General features: G+C 35.9%; 1 protein-coding gene across 1 annotated transcript; it reads left to right on the top strand.

The window, feature by feature from the left end:
- Positions 1 to 5,092: 5,092 nt before the first annotated feature.
- On the top strand, positions 5,093 to 21,687 carry LOC136836214 (solute carrier organic anion transporter family member 74D-like). Its single transcript, XM_067100217.1, has 11 exons — positions 5,093 to 5,269; positions 5,560 to 5,830; positions 9,745 to 9,914; positions 14,788 to 14,972; positions 15,327 to 15,372; positions 15,920 to 16,029; positions 16,897 to 16,990; positions 18,753 to 18,893; positions 19,341 to 19,523; positions 20,985 to 21,148; positions 21,670 to 21,687. The coding sequence occupies exons 2-11, from the start codon at positions 5,634 to 5,636 to the stop codon at positions 21,685 to 21,687; spliced, it is 1,308 nt and encodes a 435-aa protein (XP_066956318.1). The 5' UTR covers positions 5,093 to 5,269; positions 5,560 to 5,633.
- Positions 21,688 to 22,104: the final 417 nt, after the last annotated feature.

Genomic DNA, 22,104 nt, shown 5'->3' with positions numbered 1-22,104 from the left:
TCCTCTTGCAGATAACAACTCGAATGAACTGGAATCAATTTGGATTTTGGAGGGTTGACTACTATGCCTAACCTTTGTGTCAACTTCTCTCAAAACCTCTTCCAAAGACTATGCTGGAGTGAGCCAACCATCCAAATATAACAGATTTCTCACTTTCTCTAGGTCCAGCCACCTCAAAACTAGGTCAAAAACCTTTTCAAATACCTGAGGGGCAGTGATCAGTTTGAAACAGGGCTCAAAACTGATATGCTACTGTATCAATTATAAACTAGAGATTCATCCTAGATTCCACATTGTCACTAACTTCTTTTCAACCTGTTTGTGATATGTATGTGATGAACTGCAAATGTGCATTTATGACAAGTTTTATTGCAGTGTGAACGCAGCCTAACACACTATGGGTTTCTTGTTGATCAGCACATGCCACCGTGTGTTGAATTTTGTCTATTTACTTGGTATACCTGTCTTTATGAATCATTAAACCAACAGAGAAACGGACACGGGAGGCTGTCTGATGCCCTACCATTAATATTATGAAGCTGTAATAAGAGTGGAAACTTAATAATAACATCGTCTATGCTTTGTTATTCAAGGCTCTAATAGTAGAAGACAATAGTTAAGAAAAACATTCTCTCTCTGGCTTTAAAAGATCCATGCCTATATATTCGATTTTTATTGATTTATGTTGCTTCCTCATCTCTACACCTCACTGATAAATGGCTATCATATTTTATTTTCTTTTTCTTGCTGGTGATTTACAAGTGAGTAATGTGGCAATACTCTCCAATTTAATGGGTTTTCATTTGTCATCTTAAGAGAAATGTCATCATAATTTATTCCATTTAAGATACAAAAATAAAAGATTAAGAAAGCACATTGTGTTGGCATCCTTGCCAGAATTAATACTGCTATCCATTTCAGGGACCGCAAGTCATTGTTTTTCTCAAATATCTTTCAAACGCATTATTTGATCGAAATCGTACAGTGACCCGGTGTACAAAACACCTCCAAATGGAGTCAGGTGTTGCCAAGCATCGCCAAACTCATGTGATTCGAATGTCCTTATCCCCATCCCGTCCTCCCTGCCTCGCTCCCCTCCCCTCCCCTTCCCTCCTCATCCCTCCTCCCCTCAACCCACTTCTTGGCCTCCCCATCTATTTTATTATATTGAGTCCTGTTATTATATGATCCTGTTTTAATTTAATTATTGTTATTGTATGTTATATAAATGGAGAAGAAGGGTGTTGGTTTTAAGTAGATTCTGTGTTCATTTAATTATTGTTATTATATTTTCTTAAGTTATATAAATGGGAGTAGGCTAAAGGGCTTATGACCTTCACCCTATTCACCCAGTATAATGTGCCTACCATCACGGTCTCTTCAATCCTTTACCTCTCGTATCGACGTGTTGACTACATGCAGAAAAGACAATGTAACCAAAATTAAATCACAGTTTAACATACAACCCAGTATATAATTAACACTACTAAACAGAGTGGTAAAGGAATTACGGAATCGGTCTCTCTCTCTCTCTCTCTCTCTCTCTCTCTCTCTCTCTCTTCTCTCTCTCTCTAACGTGTGTTACGTATAATCATAGGTTGAAAAGTGCTGCAAACATCTGAGAATATCACAGGAACTTTATTCACAGTCTTCGTCACTATCAAGGAACAAATCATCCTCGTTATCACTCTCGATGTTGATAATTACGGGATCCACAGGTTGGTGGATGTCATCCGTGGACCAGTACTCATCCTCGGAGGTTCTGGACCGTCTCACTGCACCTTCCCACACCTCCCTTGTTGTGCTAACACGCCAAGGATACTGTTAACAGAAAACGTTGGGAAAAGTTAACCATTATTATAGTTGTTATACGTCAAACCTTGCTATCCTTTTCATTGCGAACTCGCCAATTATCTGTTGGTATTGAAAAATATCATGGAAAACAGTATTTAACTGCACATAGTAAATTACAGAGAGGTATTGGGGGAGGGATGAGAAAAACAGCGATGAAGAGAGAGAGAGAGAGAGAGAGAGAGAGAGAGAGAGAGAGAGAGAGAGAGAGAGAGAGAGATGGGGAATAGCGGACGTTCGATTGGGTAGATTAGCCCTGCTGACTCATGCGACTTTGCCTTTGAAATTCAAGAGTAAACATCTTAACTAACACCGTTTTATAATGCACTATATTACCAAATTCAAAGTACCATTTCGATCAAATAATTAGTCTGAAAGATATTTGAGAAAAACGATGACTCGCGGTCCCTGAAATGGATGTCAGTGTGGCTTCAGTTTACAGAACAGGCTTGCCATGTAAAGTTTGAAATCCATTAACTTTAATCATTATTTTCATTTCGTTTTCTACAATTGAAAAGTTCATTTTTTTGTTTCGACCTATAATAAAAAATAATTATATTTTCACTACCGCGCTGCACAAGGGAACTGCTACTAAAATACATGTTTGTATGCAGCTTGTGATATATTCTCATATAAATAAAGCCTTTCCGATTATCATTCTGCATGCAGTAAACATGCATAGTCCCTGGTAGATCTTACAACTTTAATCTTCTTCATTTACAATACCCTTTAGTGCTGAACATTTCGCTGGACACATTAATACAGAACAAACGGTGCTGGATGCCGGTGTTTGCTTTAAAAAATTATGGTTGGCAATGAAATTTCGACAAACCTATAGAGCAATGACCAGTTAAACAGAAGAAAACAAAACTTTTTACGGAAATTACACATTATCACAACAAGCCCTCCACTCCGAGCACAGAGTACCTTTTTTCCACGGTATTTTGTGATCTGGTAATGTTAATACAAGGTGGCCGTGTCGGAGGCACTTATTCAACAAGAGTGCGTGTTGGCAGTCATGCTGTTTCCAAGAGGATGTAGGGTTGACCTGACCACAAAGTTACTTTCGTGAAGTTGGGGTCACTGTGCTGGAAATTACTGTCAATTTCTAACTTAAATGTGACAATTTTAACCGTAATATTTCAAACTGTGTTCCACCATAATCACAGTAATAAGTAGTACTGGCAAATATTTTACAAAGCCTAACAGTCAAACTGAAGCATTTACTCCCTGGAGTCATGTGTAAGGTTTCTCTGTGATTTCCCTGGGGTAGTCTGCGTTTCTTAAACAGCAATTCGTGTTTCATAACAGAAGAAGCCACTGTGAAGCTCCCAAGGGGAACAGAGGTTTTCATTTCCTCTTCTTTTGACGATTTTCTCCATCCGAATCTTCCCATATGGTTATTTTCAATACAGACTTTATATTTTCGACTTTTTTTTTTTTTTAGCGGAATAAAAGGAAGTATGATATTTCCATGGCTAAGAAGGAACACAACGAACCACTTTGTTCAAAAGTTTGCTACTTTGTTTCATCGCCGACTAAGATGCAGTGCAAAAGTCAGATATTCCTACTACTCAAAAAATTCAAACTCACTTTTCCTAATTTTTCTAATTTTGATTTTTATGAAATTTAGGCTGTACTGTACAGCCAATCACTCGGGCGCTTTCGGCATTCAGCGCTTAAGACAGTGAAAAGATGGAATTGTGGTGGTTCCACAGCAAGACAGAGATCATAAATGAGGTGAAGAACAAGGATCTAAAGAGGCTGGAAAGCAAGACTGAAGAAAGGAAGCGGTAAAGGAGGCGAAGTTATAGATTGAAAAGTGGGCGCAGCTGTGGCCCAGCGGGATGTCGCAAAAGCGCTTTAGTCGCGCCAACAGTAGGTCACGCGAGATGCACTGACGGCACTATCCCATAAAGGAACTTTTTCTAATGAAGTCTCAGAAAAGCAAAAATACATAAAAAAATTTCTACATGGTACCAATAGGTGTAGGACACATAAAGAAGCCAACGATATCAACATCAAAACAATACAAGTATTCGTCCCTTTCGACTTAAAAGACCAAGGAATAGAGATATCTCAGAATTCACAACTATCACCACTAACCGGAGACAATATGAAGTCCAACAGAAAAATGCCACCTACGGATGATGATAAAATTTAATGAGCAATGGACAAAAGGATTAAAGTTGCGACTAGTTGACACCGAGTAACATGCAAGCTACCCATTTATTGGAAACGTGAAAGCACAATCAAATCACAAGTCAAATCATGAGGGGAATAATTCGTGGGAGCTGATCAATTCACGGTTTGGGCTTGGCTTCACTTCAGATCTGAAGAGCTGTTGCAAAACCATCGCCGTAGGAGGAGCAGCCGCCCGGCCTAAACGTAGGTCAGTGTGATATTTTTCTATTCAGGTTTTAGTTTAATATTTGTAACACTGAAAAAGAGTTAACTATTTACTACCTATCTGAATCATTTAGTCCCTGGCATCAAAGCCCAAGGGAAGGAAGGGTTCTTTGTGAATAGTGAAATGATCTTTTCTAAATGGAAATTAATGTTCAATACGACTCATGTTATACATCACCTGAAAGGTCTCAATGACCAGATTACGAAAAACATCCACTGTACCCCGTCCTGTCATGTAATTTTTCAAATTAAATTTTGTTTTTAGATTATGAAAAATGTAATTTACAACCCGTCCTCCACTGGTGGAACGACGACACTGTTAAAAAATAAATTTTTAAAATCTATTATATGTCATCTACTAGGATATTGGTGGCGGCATATATAACGCGCCTGTGAAATTATATTGAAATACAACAGCACTTGGTTACAAGCAAATACTTGCTGTCTGGCGAGGATAAGGCGACTTTGGCACCTCAGCTTATTATTTGCTTTGCTACTCAGCTACTCAAGTTATACCTAATTCTATGGTAACAAAGAAAATCTCACAAGCTGTACATCCTATATTCCCGCTAACTAACGTCTCCAAGATTACGAAAGTGATAAAGAGAAAATGTCCCTTGCAATATATAAGTTAGCGCGAAATTAGAGAGAATATTTTTTTCAGAGGGTCACAAGAAATCGTACAGAAACCCTGGTCATAAAATAAGAACAAAACCTGACAACTAACAGAGAGAGAGAGAGAGAGAGAGAGAGAGAGAGAGAGAGAGAGAGATTGGGAGGGGAGGTACTAGAGAATATTAAGGCCACAGTGCGCGCCAGAGAATGAATCTGTTTGAAGGTCAAATTGCGGATACGAAAATCTAGAAGTGATGACATCGCTAGGCATCGCTAGTTCAGTCTCTCTCGACTTCTGTGAGGCGATGAAGTGCCGGGATTAAAGGCTAACGAAAATAAGTTACGTTTTGCAATTTTATACTACCAAGCTTTTTATATTACTGAGTGCTAGCAAGTAAGAAACAAGTGTTTTTTCCTAATGGTGTCACAAATAACAGGGTTATTTTTTACAACAATAAAGTGATTCAATGATGCAAAAGTTGATTCAAAATGGGAATGAAAGTGATCACAAATGAAAAAACTGTCCAGATACTGATTTGTTCGTTTCGTCAAAATGAATTTTGTTGAAAGTATTTTTTCTCTAGGCTAAGATTTCCTTTCCTCTCAACCTAAAATCACATGAGTCAACCTTCCATCCAAGAACTTCCATATTTATTACTTTCCTCTTCCTTTATTTTTTCTTAGAGGTAACAGGATATAAATATCGCTACAAGAAGAAAAACAAAACGCAGCTCTGACTCTCTCCGCACAAATGAGGGATGACCTCTCACGTCCCATCAAGTTTTGACGAAGGGTGCAGAGATGGAGGGGACGAAAAGGGAGAGAGGGATGCCAAGAATAATGAAGAAGAAAGGGACACCAAGGAGAAGATCCCGCTGCTGACAGAGCAAAAGGAGCCCATTATTTTAAGCCCTGCCATGGAAGAAGAAATTCTTGGCCCTGAAAGTTTCACGATGTAAGATATTCCAAATAAGTGGCATATATCCCACAGCAAATATTTTTCTGTATTTATGCAAGGCATCCTTATCCGTATCACAACGCTTAACCATTCAGACATACCAATTCTATAAAGTACCAGTTGTTAGAGATGGACATTCCTGTGCCAGCACGTAAAAATAAAAATACAAATACCTGGTTTTATGTGCGCTGGAAAATTCCCAAGTTCCATGAACACATAAAAATAGTCTAAATCGTGAAAGGTCTCTCGAAACACTAACAGTGCTAATATTAACCGAATGCAAAAATCTCAAAAACACTTGAATAACCTCAGGATGTTACATGAGCATCCTGAGATTATTGCTAAAGCAAGAAATATCCCCTTGACCTGAAGTAATTACTTTCTAATAGTGTTCCAACAGATAAAATCTTGAAGGCCATGTAGGTAACTACCAAGTTTGATTAAAATCCCTCCTGCTATGTGGGAACTGCAAGGAAAAGGTAAGAAGGGCAGACACAGATGGAAAGAAGTCGAGAAGGGCATATCTCTTTTTACATAAATTCTATACATGGCAGTATAACCTTGTACCAAGTTTGACTGAAATTCCTTTACCCTGTAGAGTTGAATAGCAAGGTAAGTGTAACATCCCCACTAACAGACAGACACCGAGACAGTTAGCCAAACAAGATTAGTTGGACTTGCAAGTTTTCCTTCTGTTTGGAGGAAGGGAAACTTTTGCATTGCTAAAGGGGCTACGTCCATCCTCATGCCCCTCTGCTAAGTTCTTCGTTGGGGGGTGGGTTCCGTTCTCAGCTAGCACTCTGCTGGCCGCGAGTTCGAATCTCCGACCGGCCAGTGAAGAATAAGAGGAATTTATTTCTGGTGATAGAAATTCATTTCTCGCTATAATGTGTTCCGGATTCCCACAATAAGCTATAGGTCCCGTTGCTAGGTAACCAATTGGTTCTTAGCCACGTAAAATAAGTCTAATCCTTTGGGCCAGCTCTAGGAGAGCTGTTAATCAGCTCAGAGGTCTGGTTAAACTAAGATATACTTTTTTTTTCATGTCCCTCTGAATATAGGCTGATTTCAGTTACCCCTGTTTTATCTAAGGGTTTTGAGAAGCGGCTCTCTATACAGCTTTGTGGGTTTGTTGAAGATAATAACCTGCTACCAACATTACAGTTTGGGTTTTGTATAGGCCTTGGTACTTGTGATGCACTCTTCCCAATATCTACCATCTTGCAGAATGCTCTTGATGAGGGTGCACAGACACGCATGGTTAATCTAGGATTTTAGTGCAGCCTTTGACCACGTGAATCAAGAAATACTTATCTACAAGCTAAGATTTTGGGAACTGGAGGACCTTTTAATATTTTAGATGAATTTTAAATGCTGCTGGCCAGTATAGTAGTTTTAGTAAAGTCATCTCAGGTGTTCCTAAGATAGTGTTTTTGGACCTTTATCTATACCAGTGACATATGGCAAGGTCTGGAGACCAAACTGAGTGCATACACTGATGATCCTACTCTTCTGGGTATGTTACACTTATCACATCTTTGGCCTGTGGTTGCAGAATCCTTGAGCAGAGATCTGGCACGTAGTCATGAGTGGAGTAGGCTTTGGGGCATGAAGCTTAACCCTTCGAAAACTCAAAAGTATGATAATTCCAGAACTCTTTTACCTTTGCATCCTTATTTAAATTTAAATGGTACAGTTTTAATGTCAAAAGCTCTAAAAAGACTTAGGTATAACTTTTGATAAGAAGGTACTTTTAAGAAACATATACGAAATACTGCTTCCTCCGTTTCTCAAAAGGTAGGTAGGCATCTTGAAGAAATGTTTTAGAATGTTTCGGGATGAAACTATTATGCCCGTGTTTTTGCTTTTCTTCTTCCTTGTTTGGAGTACTGTTCTCCAGTATGGTCTTAGGATGCTGACTCTCATCTCAAACTTTCTGACATATTAATACCATCAGTCAAGTTTATTTTACCAACTGTTAAAGTGAGCTCATTATGTACTATAATGACAAACATCCTCTGCATTCTTATTTACCTGACCTAGCTGTCTTTGGTCGTAACACTAGGCAGGCTGCTGCTACAGTATGCCATTTTCTCGCATAAGGCTTTTGGCAATGCTACTCAGTTTGCTAGGAGTTTTATCTTGGCTACAACCAAAATGTGGAACTGTTTGCCTAGTGCAGTTGTGTAATTTTCTGATCTCCAAATATTTAGGCGTGGAGCAAATTCATTCTTGCTCTGTGCTGATATCTCCTGAATTTCATGTGTATCTTTTATTTTCTATTCCCTAATACTGATATAATTATCACCTTTTCCTATAACTTGTTTCCCTCTGCAGGCTGGTTTCCCGTTGGAGCCCTCTTGGGTTTATAGTCTGTTGACTCTCTCTACAAGGGGTTTCAGCTGAAGATGTAAAGAAAGACAAAGTGTGACAAACAAAATCACAAACAGGCGGCCAGATACATACAATCTCCGCCTTAATTCATGCAAATCCATGCATGATGGTCTATGTTTGAGCCAAGCTTCGGAGATCAACAGACACAGAGACATACAATTTACTTCTTCACACTTTTATGCACGCTGGTCACCTTTGCACAAAGTTTTACCGAAACCCATTCAACTATGTACGAGGTGCTGTGATGACTTGGCAAGTGTGACGGACATAAAATTAACTAAAATCACTTGAAAAATGTGATACAAATTCGTGATGACACGGTACGCATAAGGGTATATCCATGCTGCAAATAAACAAGTCATAAAGACACACTGGACACCTATCACATTTGTAACGCTAATATGATGAAAACAAGTCAACGACTGTAAGGGAGAATAACTTTAATACATGCTGTATAAGGGCATGAAGCACTGGTTAAGACCACCAATAAGTGGCTGATTTGTAATGAACTAGTTTGTGATGTGTGTGATATTTTACCCGCATGTCTGTATGACACGTTTTACTGTAGAGTGGACGCACCCTAAGATGCACACAAACAAGACATACGGGTACAGTCTTAGAGATAAGCGGACATTTTGTCTTCCTTCACATTTAAACGATGGTCTCCCCACCTTTGTACCTAATTTAGCTGAAATATCTTCAACTGTTCAAGGGAAGTTGTGATGGCAAGGTAAATTTGACAGACACACGGACGGACAGTCTCCCTCCAACACATCAACACAATTTTCTAGGGAATCCCATCAACTGTTTAGGTAGATGCGGCATACATACCGAGGAACAATCAGATGGAGAACTGGAGGAAAACTGTAGTCTGCAAAACTTTGTCAGTAAGGAGACCAATAACAAATTCAGACAGCTTACATAATTTACAGTATATAATTCTAGGTCATTAAGTTTAATAATTTATTCTTTTCTTTTGTGTTTGATTACTGGAGAAAGAGTCAAAAGAGGAATAATGTGAGCAGTATTCCTGCGGGAAATGTCTGAGATGCCTCCACGACCACAGCAATAGTTAAGTAGATTCAAGCTCCCATGAACAAAAGATATTCATTGTGCTCCAATGAAATATCTTAAAAAATAGGGGGCCATAAACATGTGAAGTATACGTCTGCGAACATCTAAAATGTTCTAACTGAAACACTCAAGAGCTTGAAGAAGGAGATGCATCTGTGTTTTGATACCTTCCAGCACAATATCATGTCAAAATCATCTACAAAGAAATATCAATCGTTCTCTACGTGAGGCGATGAAGGTGAAGGGTAGACAATAAGAAGTAGGCAGTCAGACTGACTGACGTCAACAATAATAAACAATATGCAACATAATCTGCAGGTGTGAATAAAAATTAGTAATGCAATTCATGTTCTTGTTATGGCAGATGCCCAAGCCCTTTTGTCTTCTCTTTTCCGAAACTTATGAGAAGTACCACAATGTAACGAAAGTTGTTGCATCAACAGATGTGGAATCGGGCGATGGACAAGCGCTGGTCTGCAGAAGCTGGCAAGACCCGAGACTTACCTGGTAGCTTTCAGCTTGGCAGCGTTTGCACAAGGTATATTTTTCACCTACTCGACCGGGACGCTGACCACAGTAGAAAGGAGGTTCAAACTGCCTAGTTCGGTGTCAGGTTTGTATTCATAAATTTGTTTATTTATAAAACAGCCATGTAAACATATTTTCCAATTCTAAAAATTATCACATCAAACAATTATGCAATGGTAAAGTACCGAGTATCATCTACAATTGAACGCTTTACTTTCAGGCAATATTTAACTTATATTTGCGACAGTCATTGAGAAAAACAAAATCTGCTTTGTTTTGGGCGATGTTCTCAGAAGATAGCGAGAGAGGGAGAAAGACTGAGAGGTTTCATGGTAGTCAAAAAGATCATTTCTAGATATGAAGTCATCATGTGAAAAGGTCGAGATAAATTCACAACTTGTAAATGCAATGGCACCAACTTCAAAATACGTTCGTTTCCAAAGTAGCCTCGTTCTTGCCTAAATGCATTATTCGAATGCCTTATAAGCAGTTAATGCTTTGAATTCCATGCAGTTTTACAACCTAGTGCTTCATAATCATAAAGGGTTTAGACTAGAAAAATAAAAAAAATAATCTCTATCAAAGTTTGAACACCTGAGAGTATGAACAAACTTTAATATTGCTTAAAACTGATTTGGGATGAAAAGAAAAAAACTGGACCAACATTACTTATAAATGGACCAAGAATAGAAGATAACAGAGCAAACGTCACATGTCAATAGGTAACAAACCAAAAATACGAGAACAGGCCTAACCAACAAATTCGACTACCGGGCTTTGGCTAATAGTATGAACAAGAACTTGATACTTCTCATGAAGTTATATAAAAACATAACCTGAGTTAAATGACTCGTCACCGGAACTTCCTTAAGCCCTGTCCACACCAGCGGGCACTAACCGACGGGCAAACACTGTTCCCATAACCCGTTCCACTATACTGACTGGCTGAGTATGGAGCCAGAGCGATACGATTGTCTGGTAACACTGCTTCAGAAGCGAGAGAAAATATAGAGAGCTGCAAGTGCCCGACAGGCATGGCCGCTAGTGTGGACAGGCCATTAGCCAAATGAATTTTACTTTTTAAAAGAAAAATACCGAAGATAATAGATGACCTACAATAGTAAAATGACAAGGTGCCTTTAACAAGCGCACTCACTCAACAGAGAACAGAGCCACTCCAACCATCTGCGTACCTATTCGTAAACAAAGGTTAAGGAAGAACACTGACAGTTGTTTTTTCGATCAGTCAAGTAATCAAGTGTTGTTCAGCTTACGTTCCATTCTTTATTGCATCCTGTCTTCGCCGTAAGGGTTCTGCAGAAGACCCACTCTTTTTTTTCACAGACATATTTGTCATGACAAATTAAATCACACAACGTATTGCGTGTAACTTGTAAAATCATCCTTAGCACAAAGTTCGACAAGAATACTGTTTTCACTTGGAAATTTGAATAACAATATGGTAATCTACACAGTCAAAAATTACTCTGATTTGCCACATCCACCACAACAATGTTATTGGAAATTTGAATAACAATATGGTAATCTACACAGTCAAAAATTACTCTGATTTGCCACAACCACACACAATGTTAATCTCAAAAGAGTCCTCATTTTATCAACTCTATCATTTGCAGAGTCCTAATTCTAACAGACAATTCATGACATTAACCTCTGCATCTCGGATCAGCTTCTAGAATTCAACCTTTGTTCAGCATCTTGATTCGTCTGTCTCGACTAACAATTTTTTTTTTGTAGCTAACATTCCTTCTCACTACAACAATAATTATCACTAAGAGTATGAGCGGGTCATCACATGGTATCTGTCACATGTCATACGTACCTCATCGCAACATAACTTTTATCACCACTGTCATGAATAGTCCTTCCAATTTCAGGATGGTTTGCGGAGTCATGCTTTGGCAGGTTTCTTGAGTAAATACATCAACCACATTATCCTCGTCTATAAAACTGTCTGTTGACAATTTTTGGTTTCAGTCTCGTCTCAGTATTCGGAATATCTTTGAGTTCATTAGCAACCTCGTTTTCTTCTCAATGATTTACTTGAACCCTATGGAAGGCTTATTACCGTAAGTTCCTTTCCTCAACATTATCTGCATGAGTTGCACTCTCTATATTAAGAATAGCTACTTGATCAAATGCAAAGGAAAATTTTTTTCATGGTTTTGGAGAAATTCAGGACTCGCAACGCACTTCAAGTAACCTCGATTGTTGTCGACTAACTTGCATGAATGACTGACTGAATCTGAGCGGTGCCCTTACTCTGATGCTTAGAGAACTATTTTCTTTCAAATGGGCACCCATAAGCCGTTGCTTATGAACCCTACTAGCTTTTGAATCACATTTAGTTGTTGGTGTCGATGGACTCTTTTAGGTAAAAGAATACGCTTAAAACTTAAAAGCTAGAGTATATATTGTTAAAAATCTTATACGAATTAAAATATGTTGATGGGCTTACATATTAATTTTTCTACAAATGCGCATCAAAGCAAATACATGCAAATGAACCCTTCTAAGCAATCGGTTAACAAATCTTTAAACAGTCTCTCTATAAAGCGAATTAAGTGATAAATTTACGAGGGAGGCAATTTAAACATACCACATAATAAATTGTGACTACTACCTGGTCAAGGTCTTGACCATTAATTAATCTCAAATCGCTTATAGCTGGCGCTACCTTAGCTTCGATAATTTTTTCAAAATTCTGAATGATTGAACGGCACAGAAACAAATAAGTCTAATTCCTTCTTGAGTTTGGAACAAGTATAGAACATTTACAGATGAAACCAGCCCGCTTAGGTATTTACTCCATTCTTTAGTAATTATCCTACATCTGAGCACAGATACAGACGCAGTACCCAAACAAGCTTCATGTGAACCCTTCCAAATTTCTCCAATATAAATTATGCACCTAAAAATAAATTCTGGTTTATTCGAGGGTTATAAAAAATTATATTAAATTTAGAGATGATTTGGAAATTTGGTTTGAGAGAAATTAAACCACGCAACCAGTACATTCATTCATAAATATTAAATTTCTCATTTATAACGTTCTTTCTTTTAAAGCTTCCGTTCTTGTATCCTTACTTGACAAATAAAAAAGTTTGACTCAAAAAGACAATATATATATAAAATAAAAGTTTATACTTAAAAAAAGAAAAAAACAATATATGTGTGTGTGTGTGTTTATATTACTTAATAGTATGTGACAATACATTCAGCTAAGGCCACATACTTCTTTCTTTTTTATATATATATATATATATATATATATATATATATATATATATGTATATGTATATATATATATATATATATGTGTGTGTGTGTGTGTGTGTGTGTGTGTTTATATTACTTAATAGTATGTGACAATACATTCAGCTAAGGCCACAGGGAAAATAGGTACTTCTTTCTTTTAGTTTTCAATTGACTTAGCTAATTTATAATATATATATATAATATATATATATATATATATATATATATACGTATATATATATATATATATATATATAATATATATATATATAAATAATGTTTATGTATGTGTATGTATGTATGTATAACTGAATCATGAAGGTATGGAGTGTGATGAATGTGTAAATAATTTTCCAAGAAGGAAAATTGAAACAACAGAGTGGTTACTAGGCCTTTCGACACAAACGTCCTTTCCTAGCAGACTTTATATACATATACATATACATATATATATATATATACATATATATATATTATATATATATATCTTATATACATATATACATATATATATATATATATATATATATATATATATATATATATATATATATATATATATACAGTATATATATATATATATATATATATATATAAATAATATACAAATATAAATGACAAAAGAAGGAAAAAGAGAAACAATGGAGTACTGTGAGGCCGTTCAACTGTTGTCCTTTACTCAGCATACTGAAGAAATATAAAAATAAGTTTACAAAGAAAGCTCACATAAATGACAGATGGGGATTACAAAGGAAAAAGTATGTACCTGGAGTCCAATGGACAAACATCCAATGCTATATTCATTCATTTAAGTGAAAACTCTCACAGGATAAATTGCACTGAAAGTTCAGTGACTGCCAGATCGAAAGACTTCTCTTCAAGAAATCTTTTGGAATCCGCTATTATACAGCTTACTTCCTGCTGTAATTTTAACCTTAGCCCTGGCATGTATTATTTGGACCCCTGTATTAGAGAAATGTTCAAGAATGACCTAAAAGATACAATCACTGACTTAATTACAAATTAGTTACCCTATATATATTTTCTATGTATTTGTATGTTTAACATAATTTTTATTTGTAAAACTGTTCATCTTGTAAAAATGATAATTTTTTACCAAAGAAGAAAAAAAAGGGAATTACTGAGTTGTACTTTATAACGTTTTTTGGTGGTCAGTCACCTCCTTGTATAATCTTTTAACTGTTCTGTCTCTGCTTCTGAATGGCTGATCCTAATCCTTTGTAAAAATCTCTTAAATATCTAACCCTGTTTTGGCAGTTCTACTAATTCTCCAATTGTGTTGGATTCCAGGTACAAATTTTTTCCTTTGTAATCCCATCTGTCATTTATATCAGCTTTCTTTGTAAACTTATTTTTATATTTCTTCAGTCTGCTAAGTAAAGCAAGACAGTCTATTCATCACGTTCCATATTTTCGTGATTAAGTTTATACACACATTATATATATATATATATATATATATATATTATATATATATATATATATATATATATATATATATATATATATATATATATATATATATATATATATATATATATATAATATATGTGTGTGTCAGAAAGAAAAAGATTAAATAAATAAGGCAGTTGGTACTCACTCTACTCATGAGAGCTACTATCACTTCTTCAGCTAAGTGTCCTTATTGTCATTTGCAGGTTTTATAAGCACCGGCAACGACGTGTTGCAGGTGTTTGTGTCTTTGCCGTTGGCTTTCATCGCAGGATACGGCCATCGGCCGAGGTGGCTTTCAGGAGGGCTTTTTCTTTCTGCCATCGGTTCTTTTGTCATCATGTCTCCTCACATCATCTTTGGAGCTGGAGATTATTCCTCGCTGGCTAGGGTACGGAAGACCCACGTGTAGTTGTGATAGTTCGTTGTTACAAGTGTGTCTAGATTGCTGCATACACAACCCTTAATTAAATGAAAAGCCTGCCTACATTAACAGACTATATCTTTAGAGAAGATACTCAAATGTTAACATATGACTGTAACAGACATAGATTGGCAGCAATTAGGTCGTTAATGCACCAATTATTATTTTATTAATGGGACCAACTCTAATTCCCAAAAGTGACAAACATTAAGTCCAAAACATTTATGCATTAAATATGTCTGAATGTTTGTTAAGAATTCAATAAAGAAATATCACGACAGGGAAAAAGAGAACGTAATCATTCTATTTCTTTGTTTCCAGGGACATGATGATGACTTGGTCAACAGTACTTCGAATGTTAAAAAAGGTAACATTTTTAACAGTGACCGTCAACATAGAAAAAGAATATAATTAAATTCCCTACTTAACCTTTGACGATTATTTAAGGGTACAGGAAAGTGTTATTTTTACATCTTGATTCTTCTCAACACAAGACAAATGAATAACACTTGAACCTGTTCTGTAAAAGGATTTTCCTGGAAGATCATCTGATACCTCTGTTCATCTCCTTTAATTTACTGCTCTTGGAAGAAGTTAGATCCATAATTCTCCACCAAGAAGTAAAAAAAAAAAAGTAAAAAAAAATAAGATAAAGCTTTCTCCTAGGATATGTTGTGTTCATTTCTGAATACAAAAGTGATTAAATAGACTGTACATTATCAGTACTGATGTATACATATTACACACAAACAAACACGATATTCATAAAGATGCATACAAACTTCTCTCCTCTCTCTGTAAATATTATATATATACAGGTATGTATATATATATATATATATATATATATATATATATATATATATATATATATATATATATATATATATATATATATTTCATTTATTTGTAAGAATGGGAATACTGCAATAAGGCTGAAGAAACTGAAGGAGACTGTGCGGAAGGACGAACGGCTGTTGGAACCCAACAGTACCTTGTTGCTGCACTTCAGTTTTTAGGACAGGTCAGTTGCTGATGCTTAGCAGCAAAAAATTCAAGTTTTTTTGTTTTTAAATAACTACTGCTAACGATCTTTCTTCTTGAGGCTTTCAACACACCCTTGCTTTGAATGACTGCACAAGAAGACCGCCATTAATTTTTATCGTTAATAACTATCTACGGTAGTTTTGTCAAGGCATGAGTAGTATGAGTGCAATCTATATTTATGAGATTAATGAATTTCCATTAAAGCTAACATCAAAGGAAGAAGCAAAAGTATTCTAATGTTCCCGTAATGAAGATACATGTCATCTATACCTGAAGAAAAATTATTTTCTTAAAAACTGTTGCTTAAATATCTACGGCATCTGAGGATGGTTGGTCCAAACCTTTGTTCATAATTTTTACCACAAAAATATTTTTCCCTCAAAAACATTTTTCAATGTTATCTCTGTATATTTCTGTGGTAGTTGGTGGAGCCCATTCCATTCCTTGTCCTTTCTTCTCTGTGCTTGTTCCTTTGCTACTTTTGCTTTTACATCAGAGATTCCCTTCAAGCAGCCTTTCTTCAATAAATTTCTCAATCTCCCCTAAACTTTAATCAAAAGATTACTTTCAAAATGGGCGTTTCTTACAGAAAACTGAGATTCGACCTCCTGACACGCAAGAGAAACCAAGTTGTCGTACTTACAATACTATAAGAATATTTAAAATAAAAATGTTACTAAAGTTCTGACAAATGATCACTGCCCGGAGGACCTTTTCAATACCTACTGGTTGTATTAACCGGCCTCATATTTGCCCTTCGAAAAAACATACTAGGCTAGCATTACATAACAAAAGCCAATAGGCGAGATAATATATACATTTTCAACCGAATTTCTTCCACCAGGTGATGTCAGGACTTGCAAATGTCTGCTTCTACGTAGTAGGATATTCTTACTTGGACGAAGCAGTCAGTAAGGACAAAGTTCCCCTCTACTTCGGTAAGGATATGAAAGTGCCTTAAGACTTAACTTGAGACTAAGCAATAATAAAAACAAAAGGGTGGTGACTTTGTCCAAATAACATTGTGCAGTTAACTTTACAATTAGCAAATATATTATATATACATACACGTACGTATATACACACATATGTATTGTGGTATATATATAGTATGTGTGTGTGTAGTTGTGTGTGTTCCGCGCGCGCGCACACATGCATACATACACACATATATATCAATGTATCTATATATGTATACATAATGCGTTCGTTAGTCGTAAAATAACCCGCATATTGTTACTATAGAAAGACGATAGCTTCGACTGTTTCGTCCTCCACCGAACCCTGACGAGGGCAGTTTATTCGTATGAGGTTTCCCAAGAACGACCGCCATTGTTAAACGAATTCAACAAACGACATTTCAAATGCATAAAAATAATTAAAAGGCAGTTTAACTGTAAAAACACGTCAAAGGACATAATATAAAACAACAGTTATTGTCTTTAAAAGATAGTTATGCGGGCACTGTTGTAATAAAACAAAACTAATAAAAAATATGTATAAAAAAATAAGCAAGCGAACAACATAGTCAGCAAATATGCAGATACGAAAACACACAAACACAAGCACATAGAAATTCATAAAACAGCAATTAAACGCGCACACATGCAACCTCATAAGCTTAAAGAATGTAAACGTAAGATTACAAATACGTAGAAAAATACAGACACAAAAAACACACGCACAGATCTATATACAAATAACTGCCAAAACAAATAGTATACCTATGCATAAATATAAATTTCTAGAAAGAGAGATCCGGCAAAGGACGAAACAGTCGGGCTGAACTAAACTTTACGGAGACTGACAATATACAATTAATTCTTTATGTTCCCGAAGATCGGTTCGAAAGTAAATATATCTCAGAATCAAAGAATCAAATGGAGAGATACTGTCTCAAGAGAATGCAGTCCTGAATTGAGACAATGAGTATTATGAAGACTGAGTGCACGTGGACATAAGAAAGGCAGAACTGAATGATGTAAGAGCGGAAAAGGCTAGTTTAGTTCAAGAATGCTTTCAGAAGCAACTGTTGAGAACATAAGGAGAGCAATTAAGATGTTCAAGACTACAAAGATTACAAGGGTTCATGGTATTGCAGGTGAGAGGCTGTGGTACAGCGGATGTATGATTAAGTGAACAGGCATTCATTACTTCTGAATGAATGGTGAGAGAAATAGCTGTTCCCTGCATAACTGCAATGGCAATGAAGGATACCAGAAGAATGATAAGGGCACAACAGTTTCATCAGTCGACGAAAAGCAAAGCGCACGGCGCTGTATTTCATTTCCCCACTCGCGTTAACACACTGACGAGTTTTCGTAAATCCTCGTAACTTTTAAAAAATTCACGACTATTAGGGCACAAGTATAATTTAATATCGATTCAAGTAGACCTAGTGGATAAATTGTAACAAAATTGGGAATTATGAATGAAAAGTACATCTGGTCCACACACGATAAGAACCTGGGCTTTTGATTTAGAATTATGTAACTGACTATGTAATTACTATTACATAGTTATTACCACGGTATAATGAAGTTATACTTGCATCATATGCATACATCCATATTTGTATGTGTGTATATATATGTGTGTGTTTGTGTGTGTGTATAATGTTAATGTTTGAGCGTGTGCGCGCACTTGCATTCACATCTATTGCCCTTACATTGAAATATGAATTCTTCTCCTCCCAACAAGCTGTATCTGGGTGCATGAGGATCTTTGGACCAGTAGTTGGCACAGCATTGGCATCGTACACAGTTTCTCTGTGGGTGGATCCAACCGTCGAACCAGTTATCAAAGACAATCACCCACAATGGGTTGGCGCCTGGTGGTTAGGTAAAATTTTTTTTCTAATTTATAACGTAACAAGAATAACTGCACTACTACTACTACTACTACTACTACTACTACTACTACTACTACTTATAATAATAATAATAATAATAATAATAATAATAATAATAATAAGGAAGCCCAAAAGAAAAACTTCGATTCAATATTATATTTCCAAGTACAATAAAAAATATCCAGACTAGGCGCCATGGAAACGCTACAGTAAAAAAAAAAACCTGATAATGCTCGAAATATCTATACCTTTATATAAAAAAACTTAAGTTCCCTTTGCTTGCAAAGCTCACAAAATCAATACCTTATTTTACTTGAGATGACCTACTAGTAATGTGCTAAACTGAAAACCGAGAATGCTTCTCTTCTCAAGAACCTTGTGCTTCAGTCCACATTCACGTTCCGCTAATCACAGGTTACCCGATCATCTAATCACAGGTTACCCGATCATCATGACAGTCATGTTGATATCTTCTATTCCGATGATGATGATGCCGAGGCAACTTCCGGGAGCGAGAGAAAGGACTCGGGTAAGGCTGAGAGCAGCAGCCAAACAAGGAAAAGAGGCGTTCGCAACTTACAGGGAGTCGCTCAGGCCATTGGGTAAAGTGCAATATAAAGGTGAGTTTCAACTTCTGAAGGAGTCACAATTTCATTTCAGTACGCATCACAAATATACGAGTGGTCCTTTTGATTAAGAAAAATTCAGTCATTATTTCCTTGGGCTCACAACAATGAAAAAATTAATAAAAATACAAAACTTGTATCTAGACCCCTTTCGTTACATGACCACCACCATTTCTAATCCTACCAAAGTCGTTACACCTGCAAATTCCATATAAGCATTCTGATCACCTACTTTCTGTCCTCTTTCACAACTGATCAAGACTAAAGTACTGGCTTTGTGTTAACTTTTATTTACCGTTGCATTAAAATGACATTCACGTGTTCAGTACAATGCGAGATGTTTCAAAAAGGAATTTTCGTTATCTATGGCAATCCATCGTTACTCTTCAAAATCAAAATCGACCTGAACTTTCACGAACCTTAACTATAACAGAAACAGAGCTTTTACGACTCTATACAATGGCTTAAAAGTTAAAGAATCTAGTCAAGGTGAGATTAAGTTGAAACATATATCTGACAGCACTGCCATGTATTTTTTTCTCTAATTCAGTCGGAATGCCTGAGAATTAAAACAATGTAGTTGTGACACACACTGGCCACATTTTACCTCTGATTTCTAAGTATGACCTTGACCTTGGCATCACTGGACGTCAATTTCATTAGTGAAGTATGCATGCTAAATATGAGACCTCTATCCTTTATGAACATAAGTTCTAGCCAGGGTTAAATTACTTTTAGATATTTGACCGACAGTACGACCTTGAAATTTACTTATCTCTGCACATCGGATTCATTAATGAAGCCCTCAATGCCATATATGAGATCTCTTATCTTGTATAAATCAAAAGTCATGATCAAGTTGAACTCCTAGTTGATCTTTGTCCTCTTAAAAGTAAGCCCTAGACCCCTGGATCCAAAACACTCTGCTCAATCCCCATCTCCCAAAAAGGATATCTGCGAAGTTAGCGGTTCCTTTTCAACGTATAATAAAGTAACAATAATTCAATAAAAAACTTCATCCTTGGCAGATGATGTAGATTATTAGATGATCCTAGGTGGTAAAGCAGAATATATAAGATTAAGACTCATTACTAAAACCTTCAAGCTTTTTAAAATTAGAAGACTGAAAACTTCTCCAAATTGACTTACAAAGTTACTGCTAATTCTGGATTTAGAAAATACTTAGATTGTCAAAGTCTTAACCTAAAATGTTTAACAAATTAGTTAGTTCTTTAGAGCCGATTAAATTTGGAAAGTTGTTACTAACTCAAATAAAAGAAAAACCATCAGTAACCTCGCAGAGAATTTCTGACAACTGTAATATTTATTTTTAACTTCTGCAGTAATAAGTATTGTCAAAACTATGTTACTAATGTTAAAGGTCTCTTCGAAGAGTTATTGATTGTCATGACGGAACTGCTACACTGATTTCGTACATGAATCCTTTCTTTGCAGAAATGTTTTCAGGATTGGCGCGTCTGTCCAAAAACAAAATATTCTTAATCATTACGACGAACCAGACAGTGTTTTGGTTTGGGGTAGTTGGATACTTCATGTTCCACCTCAAGTATATGGAAAACCAATTCAAGATATCGGCTTCCGAATCTAATCGAGTTGTGGTAAATATATATAAGCTCTTTTTCTCCTCTTCTCTCTCTCTCTCTCTCTCTCTCTCTCTCTCTCTCTCTCTCTCTCTATATATATATATATATATATATATATATATATATATATATATATATATATATAACGAGGAAATTTAACTTTTGAAGCCACCCGTAAAACGAAATTTCGTATACGAATATATATCTATATCTATTTATCTAGCCTGTATGTATGTATGTGTATCTACACACACACACACATATATATACATATACATATATATATATATATATATATATATATATATATATATATATATATATATATATATATATATATATATATATATATATATATATATATATATACATGCATGTGTGGTAACGTCTGAAATCATGGATATTTCTGAACAAGATATGCATATCTGATTGTGCAGTGCATACACTGCGTTTCTCTTACGCCACCACTTGCACAGAAAACGATGTCACACAGAAAATAAAAACTGAATTTTTGTACATAAGCATCGTATCTCCAGAGCTTTGAAGGGAGCTAATTTTACTGTCTCACTAACAAAACATCTTCCTCTCTTATCCGACAACCAGCACTGGTAGGCATCATAGCATCTCTGATAGGATGGTTTGGTATGGGGTCTTTATTGACCTTGCTGAAGCCTTCTTCAAAAACCATCCTTTGGATAACAATGACCGTCTCTCTTCTTTGCATGGCCTCGTACGCTTCCCAGGTAAGGGATAAAGACTGATGGCTGAATACATGCATGCACTCTTTATATTTACACGTAATATAAATACTGTTCATATATTACATATATATATATGTATATATATATTATATACTACTATATATATATATATATATGTACATATATGTATACATACTGTTATATATATATATATGTATATATATATATATATATATATATATATATATATATATATATATATATATATAT

The sequence above is a fragment of the Macrobrachium rosenbergii genome, chromosome 56, assembly GCF_040412425.1.
Source record: "Macrobrachium rosenbergii isolate ZJJX-2024 chromosome 56, ASM4041242v1, whole genome shotgun sequence".
In the NCBI taxonomy this organism is placed as follows: domain Eukaryota; kingdom Metazoa; phylum Arthropoda; class Malacostraca; order Decapoda; family Palaemonidae; genus Macrobrachium; species Macrobrachium rosenbergii.
Note: the sequence above shows the minus strand (reverse complement) of the source record. Positions and strands in the feature narration are given on the sequence as shown.

Bases quoted from the DNA above. Each gene is read 5' to 3' on its own strand.
- LOC136836214 (XM_067100217.1), top strand. From the start codon at position 5,634: ATGACCTCTCACGTCCCATCAAGTTTTGACGAAGGGTGCAGAGATGGA. The intron at 15,373-15,919 runs GTAACATTTTTA...TTTATTTGTAAG, and splicing joins TACTTCGAATGTTAAAAAAG to AATGGGAATACTGCAATAAG. The intron at 19,524-20,984 runs GTGAGTTTCAAC...CTTTCTTTGCAG, and splicing joins GGGTAAAGTGCAATATAAAG to AAATGTTTTCAGGATTGGCG.